Source organism: Colletes latitarsis, chromosome 2, assembly GCF_051014445.1.
Source record: "Colletes latitarsis isolate SP2378_abdomen chromosome 2, iyColLati1, whole genome shotgun sequence".
NCBI lineage: Eukaryota > Metazoa > Arthropoda > Insecta > Hymenoptera > Colletidae > Colletes > Colletes latitarsis.
The window spans coordinates 19870792-19896039 of NC_135135.1; the positions used below are offsets into that span (position 1 = coordinate 19870792).

Sequence of the window (25248 nt, forward strand, 5' to 3'; positions counted from 1 at the left end):
CGTGACACGATCAAGCGGACCCCGGGAATCCTTGTAAAAAAGATGGAAAGTTGGACGGCCAAGACCGAGGGAAAGCGGGTTTCCTTGCGAAACGTTTGTTTACCGAAGCTCAGAAGGCAAAATCTGACTCGAGTGACGGACAACGAGTAAGCGATTTTTATTCGTGATTGACCATTGCTTCGATAATCTTCATTGTAAATTATTTAAGGAATAAGACCACTGTAAAGTAAGAGGATAATTTTATTTTTATGAATATTTTCAAGAATGTTATTAACCATGTCGTTAAGTGTTAAAAAAAAAATATTTATTCAAAAATAGTGCAAAATGACGACACTGGGTCCATTCTTGCGAGGCGTGTTTTGAATTTGAGGCGAGGAAATTTGTATCTGGAGAAAAACAAAAAATTTTCTCTTAATCTACATGAGTATAGCTAGAAAAGTACGTAGGGAATCTTCGATAAGTTAATTTTAACATTGTTTATTGACAAATGATTGCCCCATTTTTTGTACAAAATTGAACTTTCTACTTCAAATGCTCGCGAATCACACAAAAATCCCCTACGTATTTCTTTAGCTATATTCATGTGGATTAAGAGAAAATTTTTTATTTTTTTCCAGATACAAAGTCGTCATTTTGCACTATTTTTGAATAAATATTTTTTATTTAACACTTAACGACATGGTTAATAACATTCTTGAATATTATTATCCTTTTACTTTTCCATCCATCAAAAAAAAATCGCAAAAAAACGTTTTATTTCAGATTTTTACAGTGGTCTTACCCCTCAACTAACGTAAGATTCCATCCTGTGATTCTCAATCGTGCTACTATAAATTCTCGAGAAATAGGAAATGAAAAAAAGTAAAGAAAAGTAACGAAAATAAAGGAGACAGTATAATGGTCGATTTCGAAACGAAAGATCGCTCGTTCGACCCTCTTACGATGCTCGATTCCGCCGTGCGTAAGTACGAATTCTACCTTCGTCCCGCGCGACGAAATAAATAAACGATAGAAGCGCCCGAAACTATACGATTATTTATTTTAAGAAATCATTTACGTAGAGAACGTATCACGCGTGCGACGCTATTTTAAACTGCGTCAACGCGCAGACTATGGAGGCACTGTCCAATGCTGTTCTTCTTTAAAATTATCAACGGACGAATTAAAGTATCAACGCTGATAAATTTCTACGGTGGCTGCCCGTTGGTCTCAGCACGCGACGGTTTGAAACCAATCTTCCCAATTACTAGAACTCGTATACAGGGTGTTCGGCCATCTTGGGGAAAAATTTTAATGGGAGATTCTAGAGACCAAAATAAGTCGAAAATCAAGAATAGCAATTTTTTGATCGAGGCTTCGTTAAAAAGTTATTAACGTTTAAAGTCCCGTCCGTAGAACGGCAATCTGCGAACAGCTGATAGTTCTACAGGCGCAACTTTAAACGTTAATATCTTTTTAACAAAGCCTCCATCAACAAATTGATATTCTTGATTTTCGTCTTATTTTGGTCCCCAGAATCTCCCATTAAAATATTTCCCCAAAATGGCCGAACACCCTGTACATTTACTTTACGATCTACTTTTATTAGAAAACTGTACTTCACGAAAACCCAATGCATTGTTCTACATTATGATTTCCCTTTCGCAGGACTCCGACGGTGGATTAAAATCGAGTATACAAATCGAAGCAGTCCGTTCGCAGCCTTGGATCTCTCGGGGGCGCATTAATTATGCGTTTCGCGAACGTCACGCGAGAAAAAATTGTATTATATTTCGAACGTAACAACGCCGCAATAAGTGAAACGACGATGAGTCGTGGCTTTCGCCGAAAGAATGAAAAAAACTCGCGTTAATTATCGTCGAGCTGAAAACAGGCTGTCGATCAAACCGGGGCGACGTTATTGTAAATCGCGTCTGACGCACGAGGATTTTGTTATTGAAATACGACGAAAAAAAAAAAAAAATCACACACACACGCGTGGACGCGCGGACTCACTCGCGAGGAGAAAGAGAAAATGGCAGAACGGTTTCGCTGGGAGAAATCACGGAACGCGAAAAATTTCAGCGCAGCTTCGTCGTCGTTACGACTTCCTTCCGCGATCGTCACGAGCTTGCGACGAGTGGCATCACGCCCGCCAGGCGTTCGGCTGTTTTAATTATGACGCACTTGGGGCATATTACGCGAGGGCGTCCGTGGCGGCGCGATGCCGAAAATACGTCGATGAAAGACACCCGATGACGCTCGAGGATTTCGTTTTGCGTTGCTCGGATAAATTGCAAACAACCGAAACGGATCAACGTCGACGTTTGACGTTCGCGTTCCACCGTCTCCCAAAAAGTAAAAAGTTCTTCGACTAGCAACGACTGTACAAAAACCGTGAATATACCGCTCATTAATTGTTAACGTAATCGCGGTACGTAAATGTTACTGCAACCGTACTGTTTCGAAAAATATTGCTTTATGGTTGCAGCAACGTTTCCACGTCCGACGTTTGCAATGTCTGCAAAACATTGCGATAACGTCTAGGCAATATCGAATACGTATTACGCGATCGAATTTCTAGAGTGCAATTTTGATTTTTGATTAGAATCGTCTAATGGAACGGTTGAATAGGATCGTATGAAATTTAACCGTTCGAATAAAAGTTAAAATAAGAATCCGTCGGTGGGTGGTTTTACAGGCATTCGAACTCCTGACCTTCCGCTTACGAAGCTCTACCCACTGACCTAACACATCTTCTTGAAAAATACTTGAATTTAAGGGCTTTTACGTATTCGAATTTTAGACAAGACCGAAGTTTTAAATAGTTTTAATAATTGTAACATCTAGTGGCGAACCAGCGTTGGGCGTTCATCAATTACATTTTTAATCGATTGATCTCAAAAAATCAATTGCAATTGAAAATATTTTAATCGAATGGAAAAGACACTGCCCAATTGCGATTAACAGTTTAGGGATTAAAACAGTCCCTAATCTGGAGAACTGAAGTATCGATTCCTGTTGTAGTCTAATATTAGTTCCACGTTGGAACATGTTCCCAGCAAAGTATTTGTTCGTTGAATTTATGATAAATATATCTTCGTATGCGCAAGTTGTTCGCGTAGACACTTTTAAAAAATCGTAATATTTCGAGCGTCCCCATTTTTCGTAGCTCGTTCAAATTATATTCGTTATAATATTCGTCCCGATTGCGACGAATAACATGTACATATGTACTCCGGAGGAACATGAAACTCAACATGATCGTTTAATTCCGTTACCTTGTACATACGTGCACGTGTTCGTAATTTAAATTACGGGCGTGCAAGATTTTACTCGTCTCCCCGATGATAGGCGTAACAGTCTCGATTTATGCACACCCGACGCGCTTAAATTATTAGAAACGTAATAACGTTCGTAAATGTAGAACGTTTCAGCGCGAGCCACCGCTACCGCGCATGTAATTTCATAGCGTAAAGCTATTACATCCCTGTGTGGGAAGTCTCTCGCGTAACCTTTACCTAACATGCGATAAATACGTTATATCGACATTCATGAATATTTCATTTTCCAGCATGGAACTATGATTACCAGGATACACGTGGAAAGGAACAATCATGGATATTCGACGGTCACGTGAAACGAGAAAATGGAAGCGATCGAATTCCGAAAGAAGCCACGATCGATTGCAAATAAACAATGCACAATACCCGTGAACGTACTCGTTTATTTTGTACAACAAGATGCACTTGCGCCGTAAAGCTTTCGACGAACCAACGAACTGAAAAACGTCTAAACATCGTAAAATATTTGTTTGTTAGAGAAACAAATACTGTTTGTAAGCAAGTAATATCTATTCGTTTACCTGCAAGTTTTCTAGCATTCTTATGAATTGAAAACAAGATTTAAAACACAGTGATTTCCTCTTCCGCGTAAAGGTTACTCGTACGTTTAATCTGTTATGAATATTTTAATAAAATGAAGTTTATTAGATGCCAATCTATTCGTTCGAGAGGAAGGTAATCGTTATATTTAATGAATGCGCGTAAAACCAACGTCATCGAGTAAAGTGTACTGTTTCCAGATCCCATTGACAATTGAAGAGACACCGAAGAAAGATTTTAATTACAACAAAAAGATCTTCCTTTTGGAAACGATCGCCGGCGGTTTGGGCTTCAAAGAAATGCCTAATTCCGACGTGAGTCACGAAACAGGTAGTTCTCGCATGACGTTAAAAATCGCTTACGGTAGAAAATGCTAGTTTGACGTCAATTCTTTAAAAAAAAAAAAAAGCTACCAGTATTTACCGGAATTAATTATGTGTAGTCGTCGATGACGGGACGATCGTAAAATTGCTGACGACCGTTGGGAAAGAAGTTACGAGTCTGCATAGATAACGCAAACAAAAAATAGCACGTAATTAAGATAATCGTCTATCGAATAGTAAAGCCAAGTCAATCGTCAGAGAACGTAAAATAGATCATGGCAACTGGCTCGTGATCACGCTCGAAATCTTATCGAAATCGTATCGTGGACCCTGTGTCTTCTAGAGAACGGTGCATCACCTCCGTCGTGTAACCTTATTCCATTTTCTTCTCGACGAGACGCACGGTTGTCTCGTCGAAACGACGAATCGAATTCTGTTAGCAACGTGTAACGTTGGCTCGACTGTACAGAGCGAGTCACGCAAACGGGACGGGTTATATCTCGAATTTGTATGAACGATAGAAAAAGAACCGTAAAGAGAAAAGTTGAAAAGCATAGCAAGGTTAGACGGCGTTAATAGTTCTACTATGCGATTCATTATGATTGTAAATAACAATTTTTATCCCGATCCTGTAATTAGTGTAGGAATTCCCGCCTAATAAAGTCAGTGTAAATATGTAACAGCGCCATCTATATTAACAAGCGTCCTGCATTTGTAGATTGATTTTTGTTTAAATAATACTGAAAAAGTTGAACGATACTTCGATCGAGAAAATACATATTCGTATTACAATGTTGTACGATTTTCAAAGAACTATTGCAGTTACAGAAGCCTTATGCAAGCCAAGTATTTGGTATAGGTTATGGTTGGGACTAAACTGGGGTACCGTTTACCGAACAATCGAAATTAATTATTGAGGATGTGTCGAGTACAAAGATTTCTTGGAATCGTCAAATGACAACTCCAGAGCTTGCAGAAGAATTTAATTGCTCTCAAACATGCATTGTTGAACCACTTCATTGTCTTGGAATGGCCTGAAAACTTGACGTCTGAGTTTCGCATACACTGACTGCAGAAAACAAATTGGACAGGGCGACAACGTACGCTTCGCTCCCTGCTCGTCAACGACTATCATTTATTCAGATCATTGCAAAATCATTCGAGTGGTACAACGTTCCGAATCATCGAAGACGCGAATAACAAGTTTTATAAGCGTTCCCTTGCAGTATCGAAACCGACTATCGGTTTTTCTAACATTGATTCGCGATCGCGTAGATTCGTGTGGCTACATTGATCCAAACAAACGGTTAAACAAGTTTCTTAATTTTCAAACAAAGTGTATTCGTTACCTGACAGATATACTAGTATTAGATATACCTATTTGAACGGTCCCAGGTCCGGGCCTGACCGGTTTGTGCATCGAGGAAGGGAAGAATCGTTCGAGGAAATACGAAAGAGACGAGACCAGTCGGTCGACCCACGTGGTGGCGCACGGGCTATTTGCCTTGCAATTACACTCAGAAACAATTAACGATGAGACGATAGTAGCACGTACGTTGACGTCAATTGTCGAAGATAACGTGCGCGCGCGTGCACGATCCGCGATAGTGTGGCGTGGTGGGGAAGAACGACGAGGAGGGTGATGACGGTGGTAGTGGCGATGTTCGCTAAGAATGGCCGAGACGTGGGTGAGGGGTCGGGCTGGCGGAGAAGGGGAAGGGAGACAGGGCCGACGACGCTGGAGTAGCAGGGGGGTAGCAACATGGCTGTCGGTCAGTCGGTATCGAACCGCCGGGTTACGCGAAGCTCCTACGACTCTCGCCGTAGGAACGCCGCCGCTCCGGGACGAGATTCGGAATCTCGTGAACGTGAAGGACGACTTCTCACCGATGGCATCGGCTCTCCGACCTTACGCACCCGTCGAGGTCGGCAGTACCAACGCGTTTCTTTCCCTTCAAAAACGGTTCTACCGGTTCGAGACGTGCAGTACCCGGTAATTCGGACCAGGATCGAACGTAAGTAACGAGAACTTGTCACATAACGTTACCTTTGTTCCTTGCTTCCGTATCGTGGATGTAAACGGCAACGTTTCGAATCGTGTATCGGCCTCGGAAGTTTTCGGCTCGGTGTTTTCATTTTTCTTGCTCTTTTCACCCCGTTTCTTTTATCGTCTCATCGAGGACTATCGACGGTTATCGATCCTGGACCCGTCGATGAGCAAGAGGTCGTTGTCGATCCGTGACGTCAGTCGAGAATACCTATTGTACTTGTTGCAGGAAGCTTTTACACTTTTGTAAAGAAGCTTCTTTTCCACGGGCTTTCTTCTGCTTTCGGCAGTTTTTTTCTTTTACGCGAAATAACGATGTCGCGTTACAATGTCTACATGCTGCGCGTACCAACGCGTGAACGTTTCTCGTCGAGCATGACCCTTTCGATCAGACCGGGGTGAAATATGCCTTTCAAATAGTAAACAGTAAATTGTTTTATTCGGAGTCTGATTCATAATAATTGATATTAAACAGTATTCTGCTTACGTTGCTACAAAGATGTATGTACAATTTTATACAATTGAGACGTTATACTTCGAATCACGAATGTAAACGGAATATGATTTCAGACGAAACATGAAAATTTTAGTAATAATTGTTTCATTTAAATGAACAAGTCAGAATGAATATGTTTATCTTCGTTATATTTCCAAAGCGACGAATAAAGTATTTTGTACTTAATCTTGAAATATTTTATTAATTTCACAGTAGTGAAAATTAAATAGAAATACTTTGTAGATCGTTAATTAGTTGTAAAATATGTTTGTTAAAAGCTTGAAGCACAGCTCCAGTGTACTGCACTTTAAGTTGATATATATGATATACTGTAAAATGACAATTTGTTTGAAATGTAAAATAGCCTTTTTTAAATAAAATTTATAATATTTAAAACGTTTCAACACTCATAATAAAGCACTATTTTATTTATTCGTTGTATAAATAAAATTTTATCTTTTAAATTTCCATATTATATTTGAGACATTGTTTTACAGCATTGGTTTTAGCATCTACTACTTAAATATTAATCTGTGCATGTGCAATTAATTGTATTGTGTGTTGTTAAAAAGAAGTCATTGAACATAATGGTAATTATTGTGGACAACTAAGAAAATTATAAATGTTTAAAAGATTAAGTAGTAATTTTTTGCAATTATCTTTTTTTCTTTTTCAGCAATTTCAGACAATTTTAGAATACAATAAAAAGAAGCAATCGTTTAAAAGTTGTTCGCAAGGAACTGTTTATATAAAAATGGATTCTGGAGTAGGACAAAGCAAGATGCAAATTCGTGTAGGATTTTATGACATTGAAGGTACTATTGGCAAAGGGAACTTTGCTGTAGTAAAATTAGCTAGACATCGTATTACTAAAACAGAGGTAAATATAATCTGTTTGCTTCCTTTACAACTAACAATTCAAAACATAATTGAACTTTGTTCTTTCTCTTTCTAGGTAGCTATTAAAATAATTGATAAAACACAGTTGGATCCTACCAATCTTGAAAAAGTTTATAGAGAAGTAGAAATAATGAAGCAATTGGAACACCCACACATTGTCAAACTGTATCAAGTTATGGAAACTAAGAATATGATATATATGGTATGCTTACATAATACAGTGAAACTCTAATTTCAAACAAACTTGCGAAATTTAAGACCGGTTACATGTTGTGTATCTTTATTAGGTGTGCGAATACGCAAGCAAAGGTGAAATATTTGATTATATTGCACGTTATGGACGAATGGGTGAACCCAGAGCTCGTGCAACGTTTGCTCAAATACTGTCTGCGGTCGAATACTGCCATGCGACGGGCGTAGCGCATCGCGATCTGAAAGCTGAAAATTTACTCCTAGATTCTCAAATGAATGTAAAGATTGCTGACTTTGGCTTTAGCAATAGATTTTCACCTGGAGAAAGACTGAGCACATGGTGCGGTAGTCCCCCTTACGCGGCACCGGAAGTTTTCCGAGGGAAACATTATGCTGGTCCTGAAATCGATGTGTGGGTAAGCAGTTTATACATACCTATCCGGTGTACAGCATGTAACACAAGTATTTAAATACATTGTATCGTTATTGTTACAGAGTTTAGGTGTTGTATTATATGTATTAGTATGCGGAGCACTGCCCTTTGATGGATCTACCCTTCAATCTTTAAGAGATCGTGTTTTGAGTGGAAGATTTAGAATCCCATACTTTATGAGTACAGGTATTTCTCGCGAATGATAGTTCCTTCGAAATGCTTTTAATCTCCCTTCAAAATCTACGTGAAATTTTCATTACAGATTGTGAAAGCTTAATACGTAAAATGTTGGTTTTGGAACCTGCAAAGCGATACACCATTCCACAAATAAAGAGGCATCGTTGGATGGCGGGGTCTGCAGACACTATTTGTTCTATGATCATAACGCGACCGTCATCGGCCATCCAAGAACCAAATGAACAAATACTTCGACTTATGCATAGCTTAGGCATCGATATCACGCGAACCAGAGAGGTAGTTTTCGACGCTTGTCTTTATACATTAATCGTAATATAATTATTTAATATAAGACGTTTGAACAGATATTACTTTATCTAAAAATAATTCACAGTTGTGAAGGTTACCATTGACCAGGTTTATGTCCTTTCACAGTCATTGAGGAAGAGCAGCTATGATCATCATGCTGCCATTTACTTCTTACTGTTGGAGAGGTTGAAGCAACATCGCGTCAGTAGCACAGCAAACAATACCTGTTGGCCTAGTGTTGCAAGAACGAAAGAGGACAAATTCAAATCGAGGTAAACTTACATTGCCAACTAACATTTTATCATTTTGTACAAACTCTCTTTACACTGTTTTATGTATGTAATTTAATATAACGCGATGTAACTGATTTTGTTGACTTCCAATCCTGCCAGTCGGAAAAATTTCTGAAGACACTGTTAAATTTTAATTGTACAATTTTTATTTACAGCGATAGCTTAGTGGAACGTTGACCTTTATTGAAGGTGATGCATATTTGGAGATTTTATCAGGACAGGTTGGGTTGGAAACACTTTGCTGTCACTTTATTTTTGGTAATTCTTCATTTTATTTCATTGCTTTCCTTTGGTTTTCAGGTTTTATTTCTTTTATTTCGATTTTGAATTTCTTTGATTTTTTATATTATCACGGTCTCCGTTTGCTTCTATATGCATAAATACCACTAGACATTAAATAAAAATAGATAAAGGTAGTTTAAAAAAAAATTATTTATGAAAGGTTTTATTAGGACTTCTCAGAACAATTTCGAAATGAAGAAATGTTACTTCGACGTTTCGAAGCGAAAGAAAGAGCTTCGTAAACGAGCATCGTTCATTTGTCATCATAAAAATCTACGTTAAATAGCCTACATGTGTATCAAGTATGTCGTGTATCTATTTTTAGAACAAGAGAAGATACGCCTCGAGGAGGAAAAAGATTTAGTTCAACTAGTTCTTCGACTGACGAAGGATGTTGTAGCGCGGAAGGCGATCTAGAAGAAGGTCCAAGTGGCGATGAATTGAGAGAAGCTCAAATTAAACTTGAGGAGCACAGACTAGGCCTAGACCATGATATCAGTCAACGAATTGACAGTCAGATAGTCAATCGAAGATTAAGTGATTATCAACACCATTTTGATACCCCACTTATGGATCCTATTGATCCTCCTAGTCGAACCGCATTATTTATTGCGGGTGGTAGTGGTAGTTCGTCATCCGAACTTTTCGAATCTAGTTTTGACTCTGGTTGTCCACCAGATTACTCGGGTGCAAACTCGTTCACAAGTAGTTTGCCGTCCTGCACCCCTCCACCACCTCTGAGTCCATCGCCGATAACTGGTAGAATATCGAGAGTCTCTCAAGGGCGTAGAGCATCCGACGGTGGGCCCAGATTGCTATTTTGTCAGCAAGGTGGCGGTGATAGACCAACCAAACAGCGAAGTATTCAAGGTATTATGAAAGAAACAAGATATTTAAATCGTATACAGCGGCTTATGAAAGTATCAAAATGCTTTTCAAATACTTTTACGAGCCTCTATGAATTTCTTTGTTACTACAACATGGCAATTTAATCTTGTTATTGCAGATTCAGGCAAAGCAAGGGGTCATTTAGACCTTGTTCATTTAAGACCACCGTCTACACCACCCGAGAATCAATCACAATTTAAAATTCGTGGAGACTCCAGTACGCAATTACAATTGTTAGTGCAACAGCGTATGTTACAACAAAAGCGAAACTTATATCATAGACATAAGGGTGGAGGAAGCCCGACTCCTATACCGGTGTCAGCGAGTACCACAAACAGACGCGCTGATCATGTACCAAGACAAGATAGTTATAAACTAGCTCAGAGAACACAAATCTTGCCACCTTTATCTCAGGGACACGTCGACAGAGATTTTGACAGAGAAAGAAAACGGGACGAAGAAAGATGGAAAAGCCTGCCATCCCGACTAGCAGCAGATTGTCAGTTGGCAGAAAGGACATTGCTGTGGAGTCAACAGGTAATTTTATAAATAGAAATTTAAAAAAAATCGTTTGGGTAAAGCCGTCTAATAAAAAAAAAAGAAAGTTATCGGGGCAGAGTAAAAGAACGCAAAATAACTCGGTGATATCTGTTCGACGATCGTGACGTCGTTGCTTTTTTGAAGCAAATTTAAATCGTGCCAGAATTGTGTACCTATACTCAAACTTAAACACACGAGTATTACTTTACCGTTCCTTTCATAATGTTAGCATTGTTGTGAGCGTGTATCATGTTCATAACGATGAATCGATGTAAATATTATTAGTATCGTTTACGACATTAGTGACTAGATGTTATTTGTGATACGATAGCACAATTATTTGTGTTAGATGCAAATAAACAATTATTTTTCTTTAATTTGGCAGTTTATTGTTTACTCTAATTTGCCTTACTTCGTGCATGTACCAATCCTCGACTGAACATCAATGTACAGTTAACAAAAATATTTGTGTCTTTTAAAAATACATTCAACCGCAATTTATGTGTTTTACTACGCCCGTATTGTTAACACATATGTTTCTGAGAACAAATGAAAAGAAAAAAAAAAAAATAAAATATCATTTTGATAACTGTGCAATATAATTTTAAATAGTTACCTATTTGCCTGTTAAATACACTTTTTCAAAAACAACAATGCACCGATACACCGTCGCAATTCAGAGAATAGTATTCTCTCATATTTTTAGCACAACTGTGATTAAGGAATTCCTAAACAAATACAATATTGAACACTTAAACATCAAGCTTGAAAAATGCATACCGTTTGTAGTACCTTTCCCTTATTTGGCTTCCTAGATTTTATTTTTTGATATGTCATAATAAAGATGTTGAGCACAAAACATAGTATACAAAATGTAAATAATTTAAAGAAGGAAATATATCAGGTGGGTCTCAGTGGAGGAGCATCATATTTGCCACCTGGCAGTGTAGGTGGCTTTTTATGGCCCACTGGAAGCAACCCTCACTCAACCATCTTCGAAAACGTTGGGGATCCAATGGAATGAACATCTACCCTGTTATACTTTTAGTATTGAATTGGAGATTTTGAGTCTGAAAGACTAGATTCGATACACAAAATACAATAAGCAGTATTGCCTTCCTAGTCTTTCCATATCAGTATTTTTATTTATATAATTATGTATTGTATCATATCTATTTTTTAAGTACTCAAGGACAAGTTTGTATAAATTTATTTGTAGAACCGTTTCCTCCATGATACTCTAGCTTTCATACACAAAATCTTTGATTAGATGGGAGGTATATGTTACTAGATGTCAAAGATTTGTTACTGTTAAATAATTTCTTTTTTTTTTCCCCCCCCGCCGAAAACATCTGCTTCGAGCATCCAATTTTATCATATATATTTATATATTCATGTATATCATTCACGGAAAAAATTACATATGTCACGTACATTTAATAAAATTGTAATGTCATTAAAAATCTTTGTCATGTAGTAGCACATGCGCCTGCCTTATTGACTGACTGACTTTATCAGTCAAATATCCAATTATATCATAGACTGATAATTAACAAAAAGAAACACCAACCAAGTTTATATTTATGAGCAAGTGGCATATGTCTTGCTTTACAATGACTATGTTTAATTGGAAGTACAACGTGTATAGTTGTGCATATTTTAATGATAATTAACGAAGAGTGCTTTTGATGTGCTTCCCGAATACATATTAATCAATATAATCAAAGAATAAAACTTTTAAGTTAATTTACCATTTCTACAACTTCCATTTGAAACGAAATAAATTAACAAAACGTTTAAAACGAAATAAAATTTAGAACGGTTGTTGAGTGATAAAAGTATTGGTGCTCAAATTAAGGACAAGTAATTATAAATACATATGTTATAGCATAAGAGATAGAATTGCAATAATCTTCACTTCGTAGAAATGACTGAATAACGTTTATTTGGAACTAGATGCAAGAACTATGCCACTTATGCTTTTCTATGCAAATAATTGAAGAGTGGAGTTAATAAATGAAAAATAATTACGTTGAAGTTTTTCGTTGTACATTTTTTATTGATAACTATTCCAATAATGTTGTACAAAAATAGGTGTTTTATCATTCCACTCTTCATTATGATGGTTATAGCAAGATAGGAAATATTAAAAGAAAAAAAAAACAATAATAAATAGCGATAAATAGTAGCTGCTGTTTAAAAAGTAACAAAGTGCTGCATTCTGTAAAGATGTTTAAATAAAATTGTTGTATACAGGATCTTGAACGAAAATAATGATTGTTTACATTTTAAATTATACATTTTCTATGCATTTTGATTTTCTACAAAGAATGCAAACTGCATTAATGGTTACTGGTAATATTGCCATGCATAAATGTTAGTACAAAGTTCATCATTTTATTTGAAACAAAACGTTAAGCAGTTCTGCATTACGAGCTTGCACGAACGCAATTAAAATGAAAATGAAACGAATCGATAACAGGAAGTATGTTTGTACATTTTGATACGAATACAGCACTTTTCACGGCAAATATGTATTAGATTCTGGTAGTCTAGTCAGTAGGAAGCAATACCGGCCGCGCACAACTGACAACGACTTTAATATTCAAATTTTCCGCCATTTTTTACCCAACAAAAAAACAATCAAACTTCGCTCAAAAAATCTTTTGATAAGTAAAAAAAAAAGATAGCCGTTAAGTTAGCATAATCATACGAGATCTTGTTCCGGCGTATTGTTCTCAAAAAGACATTCCGAAAACGTGTAAACAGAAACCTCAGGAATTGAAATATCAGTTTTGGCATTGTTGCGTATTTACGTCTGCGTGTCTTTTCTGGAATGATAGCCTTTGAAGTTGCATGAAATAGATATCGTTTATGAGTATGTACCATTTAATTTATTAGTAAGTAAATTTATTTCGTCGGTATACGAACGAATTCTGCAAATACATTTTTACTTGTAATAAAAGGTCATTATAAAAGCTATTGTTGACAATGATACACAATGTTATTGTTTGGCAATATATCATCGAACTAATACGTGCAAGTACTTTGTGGGGTAATTATTTGCTCTCAGATAGTGACGTGTCCAATAACATTGTATAAGAATTGGGTGATACAAAAGTAAACAGGAAATTGCAGTTACTACTTGAAGTCCGTTTTTATATTTGCATTGAATTAAATATTTTATAATTTTCTTACTGTCACGTATGATAGTAAATAATTACTGTTTATAAACTGCAAAACTGTCGACAAGTGTATACATTACAGGTACGAAGATATTGAATAAAAACCATATGCAGACTGCAAAATAATATTAATCTTATTTATGGGATATAAAACTTATTTATATCACGAATGTTAATTTTTATTAATTACTTTTCCTTCGCATTACGTTTACATTTGTTACACTTATATTCAATCTAAATGCAATTTAAGATTTCCTTTTCATTGTGAAAATATCTGTACCAGTTTTTTCAGCTTGCTGTACAGCTTCTTCTGGTGTCAGGCTTTCATATTCACTAGGGTTTAATGGTTCACCATTTGGTCCCAATTGACCGTTCTTAAAGTCCTCTTTAATTTTTTTAGCATATACTAAATCGAATAAATCTTTTGCAGTAAATGCACGTTGTTTAATTCCTTGACATTTGTAAGAAACATATGGTTTTAGATGAAAATCCTTCAGCGAAGGTACAATAAGCTCTGGTATCATTTCTGGTATATTCACCCATTCATCTTCTTTGTATACTCCCGTCAGTTTCAGACCCCTTCCTAAAATTATTAAATATCGCACGAATGTTATTTATTTTTTATTTTTCTCAGCGATTAAAACAAACGAAAATAATCTTTTTCTTAGAGAAACAAAAAATACATTTATATATTCGATTCTACATAATAAAAGAAAAAGAATAACAAATTCTTACTGTCGATTGGAATTTCGAAGTTTCTATCTTTGTGTCGTGCTTCTTTAAACGCACGACTACCTCGTTTGTTGTACAACAAAAATTTCCGAAAATTTCGTTTTCCATAACAAACAGACGAAGTCGAAATTTGACGACGTATAACCATACACACAGATGCCATTGTAACTTGCGTAGAAATAAATAAACAATCTAAATTGTACCCAGAATTCTTAAGTAATAATGTGTTACGTATCCTGCGAAAATAGTGTATTTATTAGGTTAGATTTTGTACCGAAATCCGAGTGCTTAATCAGAAAGTTTCGAAAGTATCGTTTACAATATTTAAATGATCTACAATCAATTCAGTACACTATTGTTTATAAATATAACAAACAATTCTCGATCACAGAGTTATTCAACGAATACATGAACCGATAATACATATTACTTTGAGAAAATGCTGTCAAATTTCAATCGTGTTATGCAATATACGTAATTAATACCATTGCCGTTACAGAAATTTCTCAAAACTTAGTAAATAATTTACGAAATTTACCATATATTGATATATTTGAAGATTAGTTTATGTTAAAACATTCGCATGTTCATTGTATGAAAAAGGTCATTGGTCTCAGCCTTAACAATATAATTACTGAGTTACGAATCATAATATGTAAGAACTACTTTTAACCCACAGTTTCACACAATTTTTAATCAAAGAAAGTAATTCATTCATAATATTTATTTTAATTCAGCTTCGATTTCGCTTACAAAGTATAAAATTAAGTTTGAGGACAGGGAGAAAAGAAAATGAAGTATTTTGTTCAAGATTTTATTTAACAAAGCATATTTTAGATGTAAAAGCAATTTGAGTATGATAGATTTTCATTGTTTGAAAAAATTTGATACTATTGAAGAATTTATTGTAGAGTGTAGGGAGCATAAAGTAACTTCCTAGTTACTACCGCAAATGGCGCAGTTGAGATGAAGCTCGCGAGATGGTCAGTCGTCTCCAAGCCAGCCTGAAAGACAGGCGAATAAAGAATCCTGACCGCGAAGCTACGTGTGTAGTTATTTCCTAGGCCTCGTATCCCTATACGTAGGTTACAGCCTACAAGAGCTATTGCATTATTGGAAATTACTAAATATAGTAAGAATCAACGGTTCTTCATAGTCCTCTAGTAACCTATCTCAAAAGTGTTAAACGATATTAAAATTTCATATCTTCTTCTGTAATAATGATATAATTTCAAAAATCTTCAATCATTTCTTTGATACCATTGCTCTCTTTATATCTATCTGAGAATTTCATGCATCAAACCAGACAAGAGCAATTTTTCAATTTAAGTGTTGCGTCCCGACCTTGGCGGTTTTTATTTATGTACATCAACCCTACGTTCACGCGATAGCGTAACATAAGCAAATATTTCTCCAAGGGTATTATTGTTACCAATCTAATACTTCGTAATTCAAATTTTTGGTCCTCGCAGTTTACATCGAAATATATTTACAATCTCAAAATGAGAATACATATGAAAACTAGAGATGAAAATTATTGATACTGTTCACCTCTAGTTTTCAATTCTCAGCACAGCACTGTGACTGTGACTGTGACTGTGTTTGTGAGACTGTGACAACAGTTCTCAAATCAGTGCATGCAAATGCATGAGGTGTAACTGTCGCGACTTGCACGATAAGCATACGACGCGAGTAAAGAAATGATCAAGAATACTTATTTGACCCAATAATAACCGAATAATTATTCAGATTGCTTGGTCTCAAGTCAGAGTGATTAGAATTTGTTATTCCACATTCCTCGAAAGTATTTTTATAAAATATAAATATACCAAACGTTACAAGCGATACATACAGTCTCACTCGTTTCACAAGAGAGTACGAGTACCCAGCTTCTTAGATAATTTATTTTCCAACAAAACGAAATCATGTCCGCGAGTACGTCTCACACAGAAAAGGAATTAGATTTAAGTAACGCTGGCAGAGGTGTGTGGCTAGTCAAAGTGCCTAAATACATTGCGAACAAATGGGAGAAAGCACCCGGCAATATAGAAGTTGGCAAATTAAAGATAACCAAGTGGGTCTCAGCTATATTCGTATTTTAATGTCGTGGTATCGTAAGAGTATTAAAATTTGTATGCATTGGTAGAAACCCTGGCCAGAAAGCTGAGGTATCTCTTAAGTTATCAGAGGCTGTCTTGGCTTTAAAGGAGCCAGGAGAAGAAGAGATTCCTAAGCAACATAGGTTAGACGTTACGACAGTAACGAAACAAATGTTAGGTGTATTTTCTCACGTTATGCGTAAGTTTCCATTAGATATTTCACGGAACGATTTACTTGGAAATATATTTCGTAAGTGTATATTCTTTTCTAGCGTCAAATAATTCTGATTCTATTGTTCCTGAAACTGAAAAGCTTTACATGGAGGGAAGAATTGTACAAAAATTAGAATGTCGACCATACGGTAAGGACTTTGTCGTAAAGTAATTAAAAGACCTTTGATGTAGGATATACTTGATGTGTGGATGTATTATTTACAGCGGACAATTGTTATATGAAATTGAAATTACAAAGCATTAAGAGGGCTTCTGTACCGCAAAGGCAGGTCCAGCAATTGGACAGGGTGGTTCAAAATTTCAAGCCTGTTTCTGACCATAAACATAATGTAAGTGTTTTATTTGTAGCACTCGAGTGTGTGTATATTATGTTAATGTAATTATATATTTTTTAGATTGAATATGCAGAAAAGAAGAAGGCAGAGGGTAAAAAGATGCGAGATGACAAGGATGCAGTATTGGATATGTTGTTCGCAGCATTTGAGAAGCATCAGTATTATAATATTAAGGATCTTGTCAAAATTACAAGGCAGCCAATTGTAAGTATTTTTTTAGATTTATAATGATTATGAATTATAGTATATATTTGTGAATGTCTTCATATTAAACAGCCTTACATCGTACTTACCTTAATTAGTCTTGGTTCTTTTATCTTGTTAGGTATATTTAAAGGAAATATTGAATGAAGTTTGCAACTATAACCTAAAAAATCCTCATAGAAATATGTGGGAGTTGAAGCCGGAGTATAGACATTACAAGGAGGAGGAAAAGCCTGAAAATGCTCAAAAAAAATCTGACGATTTGGAAGATGATTAATCGATGAGTTTTGTATATACATTTATTTTTATTCTGTTTGTTCAATTGAAATATAGTTAGAAATAGAATATTTTATATAATCTGAAACGCGAGGCTGTGCGGAACTTACACGAGTCTGACAAATTTTTAAAATTTTCTACATTTACAATAATTTCGTTACGTTCTGTTAATAAGGGGTAGAAATTAAGGTTATGACAAATACGTTTTATCTTTATTTTTTAAACAGATACAATTTGCAGTTGAGACAACTACCTGTACTATATTAAGAGTCAAAAATCTTTTATTGTTATATAAGAGAAGATTGTAAATTTGTAAAGTATATATTTATACTTCATAACAAAATGCATTGTGTTTAAATACACAGTTGTTATAAAATCTTAAAATATTTTTTAAATTGTAAATAAGAGGCAACATATTCTATACGTACATTAAAATATTTTTTTAAATAATTTCTTCAAGTTTCACTATCTTAGTCACGATAAAAATAAAGTGACATTTCTATTATTTTTTTTTTTTTTTTTCATAAATAAGGCATTGCGGAGTAATTTTTAAATGCTGACTTTACATGATTTAATTGTTTAAATCAAGGAACTTTTGTTCAATAAAATATTGTACAGATTCATTCTGCATATCTAACGAAGTATGTAATAGTTAACAAAAACTGACTAGAGTCGATTGCACGTTATCTTTTGTTTTTACATACTAATAAACAATAAAATTATGCCTTTCTTGTAATTTTATAAATTGTACGATTATACAAATATACGTATTAAAATAATGGAATACGAAAGTACAGCTTTCTCAAACTATTCGTAAATACGTATTACTTGATCAAATATAAGTTACAAGGAAGAAGACTAAAACTGATGGCACTTCTAATATATAAAAGTACTATTTAACAATGAAAGTTAAAAGTTTATATAATGCATATATTATGGCAGGAATTGCAAATAACTGGTTCTAGTAGAGACTAGGAATGTTTCTAATCTTGATGCACTCTAATTTTGTGCATTAATATTGCAAGTATTATTACGAAAACATCAACTCTATTTCCTAGCATTTTCTGATATGAACTATGGAATGCCTTACTATGGAAATAATATTTTTAGTCTATTAGGAAAAATATAATACTCTAAATAATTGATATAGGAGTCGTCATGACCAGCTTCATAATTAATATTTATAACTACTAATGGAGGTCAAAGACGACGATTCTTACTTTAGACTAATAAGCATTTAAATGTGCAATAATACTTTGTGCGTATAATTTTGATGTTACCGTTCGTCGCATTTTCCGTCGAGCATCGAAAAATTACCCTTAAACATTTACAAAGGCTTGGAACATCAACATTGGATGACATCCGCATAAAACTTTTATTCCAATTTTTTCATTTGCCGGAATAAATATGACGGAGCCTCGATAAAGAATTTTCGACGATGAAATCTCACCTTTACCGTTTATGATAATCAAAATACTAGCCGTACTTCTAGGAATTATATTATACGAAGATCGTCCAGGGGGTATCTAAAACACGTGTGTATAGTTGGTAAATTTTATGACGTTAAAAATTAAAAATCCATCGATTTTTCTACGAGACTTACTGTAATTTTAGCAACTGCAAAATCTGTTACAGGAGGACGAAATACTTCTGTGCATTCATCTTCGCGAGAAGGTTGAAATTTTTTTGCGGAAATTGGTTCGCAATTATACATTAACATTTCGATCAACGTTGGCACATCTTTCAGCTTTGGAGTCAGTCCCGCGCGTACTACATTATCAGAGCACGCCATACATTCTATACAATCTGTAAATAATTTAATTATCTAATAAAATCCGTAGATTTTGCTATACAGAAGAATGGCGCGTTAAATAGATCGATATGTACTATTTCGTGATAAATAATTTTAATAAGAGCGAACTTAATTTCGTACGCCAATTCGAGGACTCGCTGCAATTAAAATACAGTAGAAAGGCTATGAAATATTTACCGCCAGAAAGATATGCGTGCGGTTCATTTGGTCCAAGGTATATAGCTTCACCAGGCTGCATCGTTATAAAATTAAAAAAGTAAATACCAAAACATCCTACATCTCCCGGATAATCCGAGTACAGTCTTTCTAACACACTGGCATGTAAAGTTTGCCTCAACGATTCGTCTAAAGTCAAGGAATTATATTCAGTGTTATCCGTAGAAATATTTCTCTTGAAGTTTAATCGTTAATGAAATTTACCCAAGTTAGACAATCGATCAAGTAATTTTCTAAGTTGTAGCGCTATTAAACCGGGATCACAAGACATGAGACTATGGAAACACGTTTTCAAGGATTTGATAATGCCCGTTTCGTCGGTTGTCATAAATTTAAATACTTTGTCCGCTCCTATTACGGCGCGTAACTCTGGAAGAACTTTCAGAAACTCTTTTATCTCTCTAATTGGACGGAAGCCACAGAGAGCCTCGAAAGGTGTTAACGCTATTGCAAGTTCGGGCTTATGATTTGCGTCTTTGTAAATAGTAGGGTACTGCTGATGCAATTCTTCAGCCTTCTCCTGTGATAAAATACGATATTTAACAAGACATTACGTAAAGTACATATTATTAGAAGATATACCTTGTTTGGATGCGCCTGAATTGATAATGCTTTATTCACAGATAAAACCTTAAACAGAAATGGCAAATTTTGTCCAAATATTTTTTGAACATCGCTGCCTAATACTTCGCTATTTTCTTTTATGTATCTCTCCAAAGACATATTCAGTTCTTTCATGTGCGAAGGCCCATTGGGATGTGTGCCCATCCATAGCTCAGCATATGGTTTCTTTTCATCCAATATAAAATCACAATTAGCAGATTTTGTTAGTGTTGCAACCATACTATCAATACCATACTTTCCCCAGTCGTAAGTCTGTATTTTACATTTTAGTTCCATTCTGTGAATATCTCTGAAACACAAAACAAAGAAATATTATCTACAATTTTAACATAAATACTCCAATATATATCTTCTTTATACAAATAAAAATGTAATGTATTCATAAAAAATATCATTTTTAAACGAAAATTTGTTAATATCGATATTTATTTTTTAAATAAAACAGTTAAATATGTTTCCTGTTAAAGCGTTTAATGCTATATTGTTTATATGAAAAACGTGTTTACAATTTTTTTATAATATTACATACGAGTAGAAAAATGTAGACGTTATTGGAAAGTTTCAACGAGTTGATGACGTTTATACGAACCAGATAAAAAGAAGGTATAAATAAATACGTTTATTACCAGTCCTTTGATAACACCTGCGATATTTCGCACACATCTGTTATTATATTTACAAAGCAGTACCCCGACTTCGTCGTTTCATTTTGCTTTTTCGTGCGTTTCTTATCGATCGCATTGATTTCTAAAACATTTTCTTATTTAAATTTATTTCATCGTACGTTCCATCGTTCATTTTACACGTGTAACAAGCTCGGTTATTCATAATTCTGCGTTACATGTCGCACAAAGTTACAAGTATTTGATTACAAGCATAAAGGAGGTATTTACAAAACTGTTGTAAATAAAATATTGAAAGGGGATTCGCAAGTAACATTAACATTACAATACAAAATAAAAAAGTATAGATTTAATTAACAAATATCAATGATGTATGTATAAAATACATTTTTTATTCTCTGATTACAAGGATTATAAAAATGCACAGTAATCGATACAGATGTTATATACAAAAATTTCTAACTTTGTTTAGATATATTTGTAGTTATGTTGCTTCATTGTAATAATTTATCATTCATTATTTATTTTAATATTACATTATAATGTGTTTCAATCGATGAAATAAACTGCACATTTAACTGATGTGCCGTTCTATATCATTTGTATTTCGTGGCAATCTCGAACTCGACACGTTGCGAGTTATACTAACTCGGTCTCTTTCACGTTAAGCGTGTTCCATAGTGTTACGTGTGCTAGCAAGGTGCCGCAATTATATTTCAATATTCTGTAATAATACGTTTTGTACACAAGTGAAAATCTTGCTAATAATTTTCTAAATACTTTTCCAGCACTAGTTTTAATTAAACGTTAAAAATGGTGGCCCAAAAGAAACAGGTAAATATTTTCATACAATGCACGTGTTCCGTTTAATTTTCGAAGCACATGTTAAATTCGTATTTTCGCCCACGCATCATAGATATCGCATAATAATGTTTATGCATATCGTTATTAAATTCGGGACTTAATTTTTAAAACTACATACTTTTAAAACCAAGATAGTCTCTTAGAATGTGTGATTGGTAAGGTTATGTTGAGTCGACGCGCGTGAATATCAGTTCGATAAACAAAAGCCCTAGAGTAAAAACTTAATATATTTTTAATAGTGTAGCATTCCAATGATACGAATTATTTGCTTGTTCTCAACAGAAAAAGTCCCAGGAGGGTATTAACACAAGACTAGCTCTGGTTATGAAATCTGGGAAATACGTCTTAGGCTACAAGCAAACATTGAAGTCCCTCCGGCAAGGCAAAGCAAAATTGGTCATCATCGCGAATAACACTCCTCCTCTAAGGTGAGACTGAGATGTAGTGCTCCTTCAGAAATCACAAAACAGTATGAAAATTATAGAATTACGTGAAATGAATGAAATCTGAAAATTGCATTTTATAAATTTTATATTTTTAATATCGATTTGTGTGTTCATAATGGGAGTCCTGCGGAGTAGTCTCGCGTCTCTGCTTGTAAGTGCAGAGACATTGATATTCAAGGCGATAGAGTAAAAATCTATATAGTCTTATTTTCTTCTTTCAACAGGAAATCAGAGATAGAATATTACGCCATGTTGGCGAAGACGGGTGTACATCATTATGTCGGAAACAATATAGAATTGGGAACCGCGTGTGGAAAGTATTTCCGCGTGTGCACCCTTTCTATTACAGATCCTGGAAACTCCGATATTATAAAGTCTATGCCCACTGGTGATCAGGCATAAATATATATTTTTTATTTAATAAAAATTCAATAAAACCTAAACCTTCCGTGTACATACTACCGCCATTTTTCCTGTTCTGCGTCACATTAATGACCACCAATTGCAAAGTATTGGAAAGACGTTCAGCAATTTGTTTGTGACCTTAATTGTAATTGTAATGTTTGATGAGTAACAGATACGAGGTTATTAGTTTTTTATTTCTACTTTCCTAATTATTTTAATTTTTACAAACGAAATATCGTTTATGGTATAGTGTAAGTTTGAACAAGTTTTAAGTCCTTACAGGTGTCGCTAGTTTCCATCAGTTTACTCTTAGTGTAGCTAAATATTGTTTGTATTTATATCATCCTTCCACGAGAAGAAGGCACAGCGTGTTTACATCCCCACTCTTGCTGCAGTCCGCTGATTGGCTGTCACCGTTTTCGACCAATCCTCTGAGTCAGCAGATTGCAATAGGAGTGGGGATGTAAACACGCTGTGCCTTCTTCTCGTGGAAGCACGGTACTTTGTTACGATCTGTCATGTTTGTATTTTTGGGAGAATATGCTAATATTAAATTACATTTTGTTAATATTTGTTATTTGGTCAAGTCGTTGCGAGGAACAGCATTGTTCCATCGACAATGCAGAATTTTGTAACGATGAGAAAGAAATTAACGTGTACAAGAAAGGTATTTACATATATTCCTTAAGTAGCCCGGCGCAGCAGTATTAAAAATTGTTTTTCTCGATAGTTTTAAATGAACAATACAATAAATATTATCGTGCGATCGACGAAGCAGAAAAAACTTACGAGTCGTGTAATAATACGAACAATGGATGCTTTAGAGATGTTATTATATCTGATTTAAATCCTTTTAGAGAGAAAGGTATAGACAAGGATCTGGTGAATACGGCAAAAAATAGGTACATGACAATTGTAAATCTCGCGATTATTTTCGGGAAGTTTAAATTTATGTCCTTGTAGAGGGACATTTTATCAAATAATACAAGGAAAGGTGTACAGACAAAAGGATTGCATGTTTCCATCAAGATGTTCGGGAATAGAGCATTTTCTCCTAAAACTTGCTCCCGATTTACCAGATGTGGACTTAGTGGTAAATACACGGGATTATCCTCAGTCAAGTAAATATTTTGGCGGTCCATTGCCCATTTTCTCGTTTAGTAAGGTAAGTTGAATATCAATAAATATTTCGTGTATGATAGAATTTATTTGAAACCATCGTATTTCATAAATTTATTCTTTGTATTAATCAAAATTTTCGAGTGGTAAAAAATGTATTTATAGACGCCACAATATTATGATATTACATATCCAGCATGGTCATTTTGGGAAGGCGGTCCAGCAATTTCTTTATATCCTCGTGGCCTTGGAAGATGGGATGAACATCGTATATCATTAGACAAGGCTAGTAATAGCACTCCGTGGAAAGAGAAAAAAGATAAAGGGTTCTTTCGAGGCTCTAGAACGAGCTCAGAACGTGATAATTTAATACTTTTGAGCAGAAGTAAACCAAATTTAGTAGACGCTCAATATACAAAAAATCAAGCATGGAAGTCAGATGAAGTAATAATTTTTTTATTACTGCATTCATGCATGGTTGTATAAATTACAGTTTTATGTTTTATTGCAGGATACACTGTTTGCACCTCCAGCTGCTGAAGTTTCTTTCAATTCTCACTGTGAATATAAATATTTGTTTAACTACAGAGGCGTTGCAGCATCGTTCAGGCACAAGCACTTGTTTCTGTGCAGATCTTTAGTGTTTCACGTTGGCGATGAGTGGACTGAATTTTATTACAATGCAATGATACCTTGGATTCATCACATACCTGTTCCTAAGGATGCTAATCAAACAGTATTAGAGTAAGATATTAGCTTTAATTGTGAATATACGATAAATACTTTGCCGCAAAGCATGGTATCCGTAATATTGCTTTACGCATCCAGGGAATTGATACAATTTGCAAAAAGTAACGACAAATTGGCCAAGAAAATTGCAGATCGCGGAAGGGATTTTATATGGGATAATTTGAAGATGTCTGACATCACGCAGTTTTGGAAGAAACTTCTGTTAAGGTATTCCAAACTTTTAACATATAAGATTAGTTTAGATACAAATTTAATCCAAATTAAGTCGAAGGGAAAACTTTAATAATAGTACAATGCGCGTTTAATATAAATAACTTTATATATATATATTTTTATTAAAATCTCAATGTTACGATGTAAAATATTAATTAATAAAAATAGTTTAATGTTAAGTGGATTGTCCATTAAGTCTTCAAAATAAACATCGGTTAAAATGAACATGTACGTTTTATTGATACAGTATGTACAATATCAGGGCATAGCACAATGCGGCAAGTTTCAATATGAATCATTTTATTGCCCTGACAGAAGATCTAACGCAAATAAAGGCCTTGTACGTCGCATCGTGTTAATGATTATG

General features: G+C 34.9%; 6 protein-coding genes and 1 long non-coding RNA gene across 12 annotated transcripts; 5 read left to right on the top strand and 2 right to left on the bottom strand.

The window, feature by feature from the left end:
* Positions 1-3266: 3266 nt before the first annotated feature.
* On the top strand, positions 3267-4800 carry LOC143347062 (uncharacterized). The gene is made up of 3 exons (XR_013080547.1): positions 3267-3998; positions 4064-4193; positions 4306-4800. It is a non-coding gene; the product is annotated as an uncharacterized LOC143347062 (long non-coding RNA).
* Positions 4801-5957: 1157 nt separating this feature from the next.
* Positions 5958-13993, top strand: LOC143349311 (uncharacterized). Of its 2 annotated transcripts, none has more exons than XM_076780458.1 (10): positions 5958-6201; positions 7406-7609; positions 7685-7831; positions 7917-8237; positions 8317-8440; positions 8517-8728; positions 8867-9012; positions 9641-10185; positions 10322-10740; positions 11633-13993. In XM_076780458.1, the coding sequence occupies exons 2-10, from the start codon at positions 7484-7486 to the stop codon at positions 11765-11767; spliced, it is 2175 nt and encodes a 724-aa protein (XP_076636573.1). In that variant the 5' UTR covers positions 5958-6201; positions 7406-7483; the 3' UTR covers positions 11768-13993. The 2 variants fall into 2 exon arrangements, with proteins under 2 accessions (XP_076636573.1, XP_076636583.1); XM_076780468.1 differs by having other exon boundaries at positions 11648-13993.
* A 51-nt stretch (positions 13994-14044) lies between these two features.
* Positions 14045-15333, bottom strand: Mrpl41 (mitochondrial ribosomal protein L41). 4 transcript variants are annotated; one of them, XM_076780872.1, is made up of 3 exons: positions 15199-15333; positions 14664-14896; positions 14045-14511 (listed from the first exon to the last, which is right to left on the bottom strand). In XM_076780872.1, the coding sequence occupies exons 2-3, from the start codon at positions 14821-14823 to the stop codon at positions 14174-14176; spliced, it is 498 nt and encodes a 165-aa protein (XP_076636987.1). In that variant the 5' UTR covers positions 14824-14896; positions 15199-15333; the 3' UTR covers positions 14045-14173. The 4 variants fall into 4 exon arrangements, with proteins under 4 accessions (XP_076636987.1, XP_076636997.1, XP_076636981.1 ...); XM_076780882.1 differs by having other exon boundaries at positions 15190-15311; XM_076780866.1 differs by lacking the exon at positions 15199-15333 and adding an exon at positions 14980-15124.
* Positions 15334-16101: 768 nt separating this feature from the next.
* On the top strand, positions 16102-18249 carry Tfiifbeta (transcription factor TFIIFbeta). Its single transcript, XM_076780765.1, has 7 exons — positions 16102-16734; positions 16807-16958; positions 17032-17121; positions 17198-17322; positions 17389-17532; positions 17654-17821; positions 18036-18249. Exons 1-6 carry the CDS (start codon positions 16586-16588, stop codon positions 17807-17809), a joined length of 816 nt encoding a protein of 271 aa, XP_076636880.1. The 5' UTR covers positions 16102-16585; the 3' UTR covers positions 17810-17821; positions 18036-18249.
* An 859-nt stretch (positions 18250-19108) lies between these two features.
* Positions 19109-21403, bottom strand: Mpi (mannose phosphate isomerase). 2 transcript variants are annotated; one of them, XM_076780693.1, is made up of 6 exons: positions 21088-21403; positions 20420-20750; positions 20042-20357; positions 19799-19966; positions 19412-19614; positions 19109-19334 (listed from the first exon to the last, which is right to left on the bottom strand). In XM_076780693.1, exons 2-6 carry the CDS (start codon positions 20735-20737, stop codon positions 19128-19130), a joined length of 1212 nt encoding a protein of 403 aa, XP_076636808.1. In that variant the 5' UTR covers positions 20738-20750; positions 21088-21403; the 3' UTR covers positions 19109-19127. The 2 variants fall into 2 exon arrangements, with proteins under 2 accessions (XP_076636808.1, XP_076636817.1); XM_076780702.1 differs by lacking the exon at positions 21088-21403 and adding an exon at positions 20991-21076.
* Positions 21404-21679: 276 nt separating this feature from the next.
* On the top strand, positions 21680-22848 carry Rpl30 (ribosomal protein L30). Its single transcript, XM_076780904.1, has 4 exons — positions 21680-21784; positions 21873-21918; positions 22231-22376; positions 22619-22848. The coding sequence occupies exons 2-4, from the start codon at positions 21898-21900 to the stop codon at positions 22794-22796; spliced, it is 345 nt and encodes a 114-aa protein (XP_076637019.1). The 5' UTR covers positions 21680-21784; positions 21873-21897; the 3' UTR covers positions 22797-22848.
* Positions 22849-22976: 128 nt separating this feature from the next.
* Positions 22977-25234, top strand: LOC143349427 (O-glucosyltransferase rumi homolog). Its single transcript, XM_076780680.1, has 6 exons — positions 22977-23466; positions 23530-23701; positions 23763-23964; positions 24084-24362; positions 24430-24662; positions 24747-25234. Exons 1-6 carry the CDS (start codon positions 23340-23342, stop codon positions 24949-24951), a joined length of 1218 nt encoding a protein of 405 aa, XP_076636795.1. The 5' UTR covers positions 22977-23339; the 3' UTR covers positions 24952-25234.
* The last annotated feature ends 14 nt before the right edge of the window (positions 25235-25248 follow it).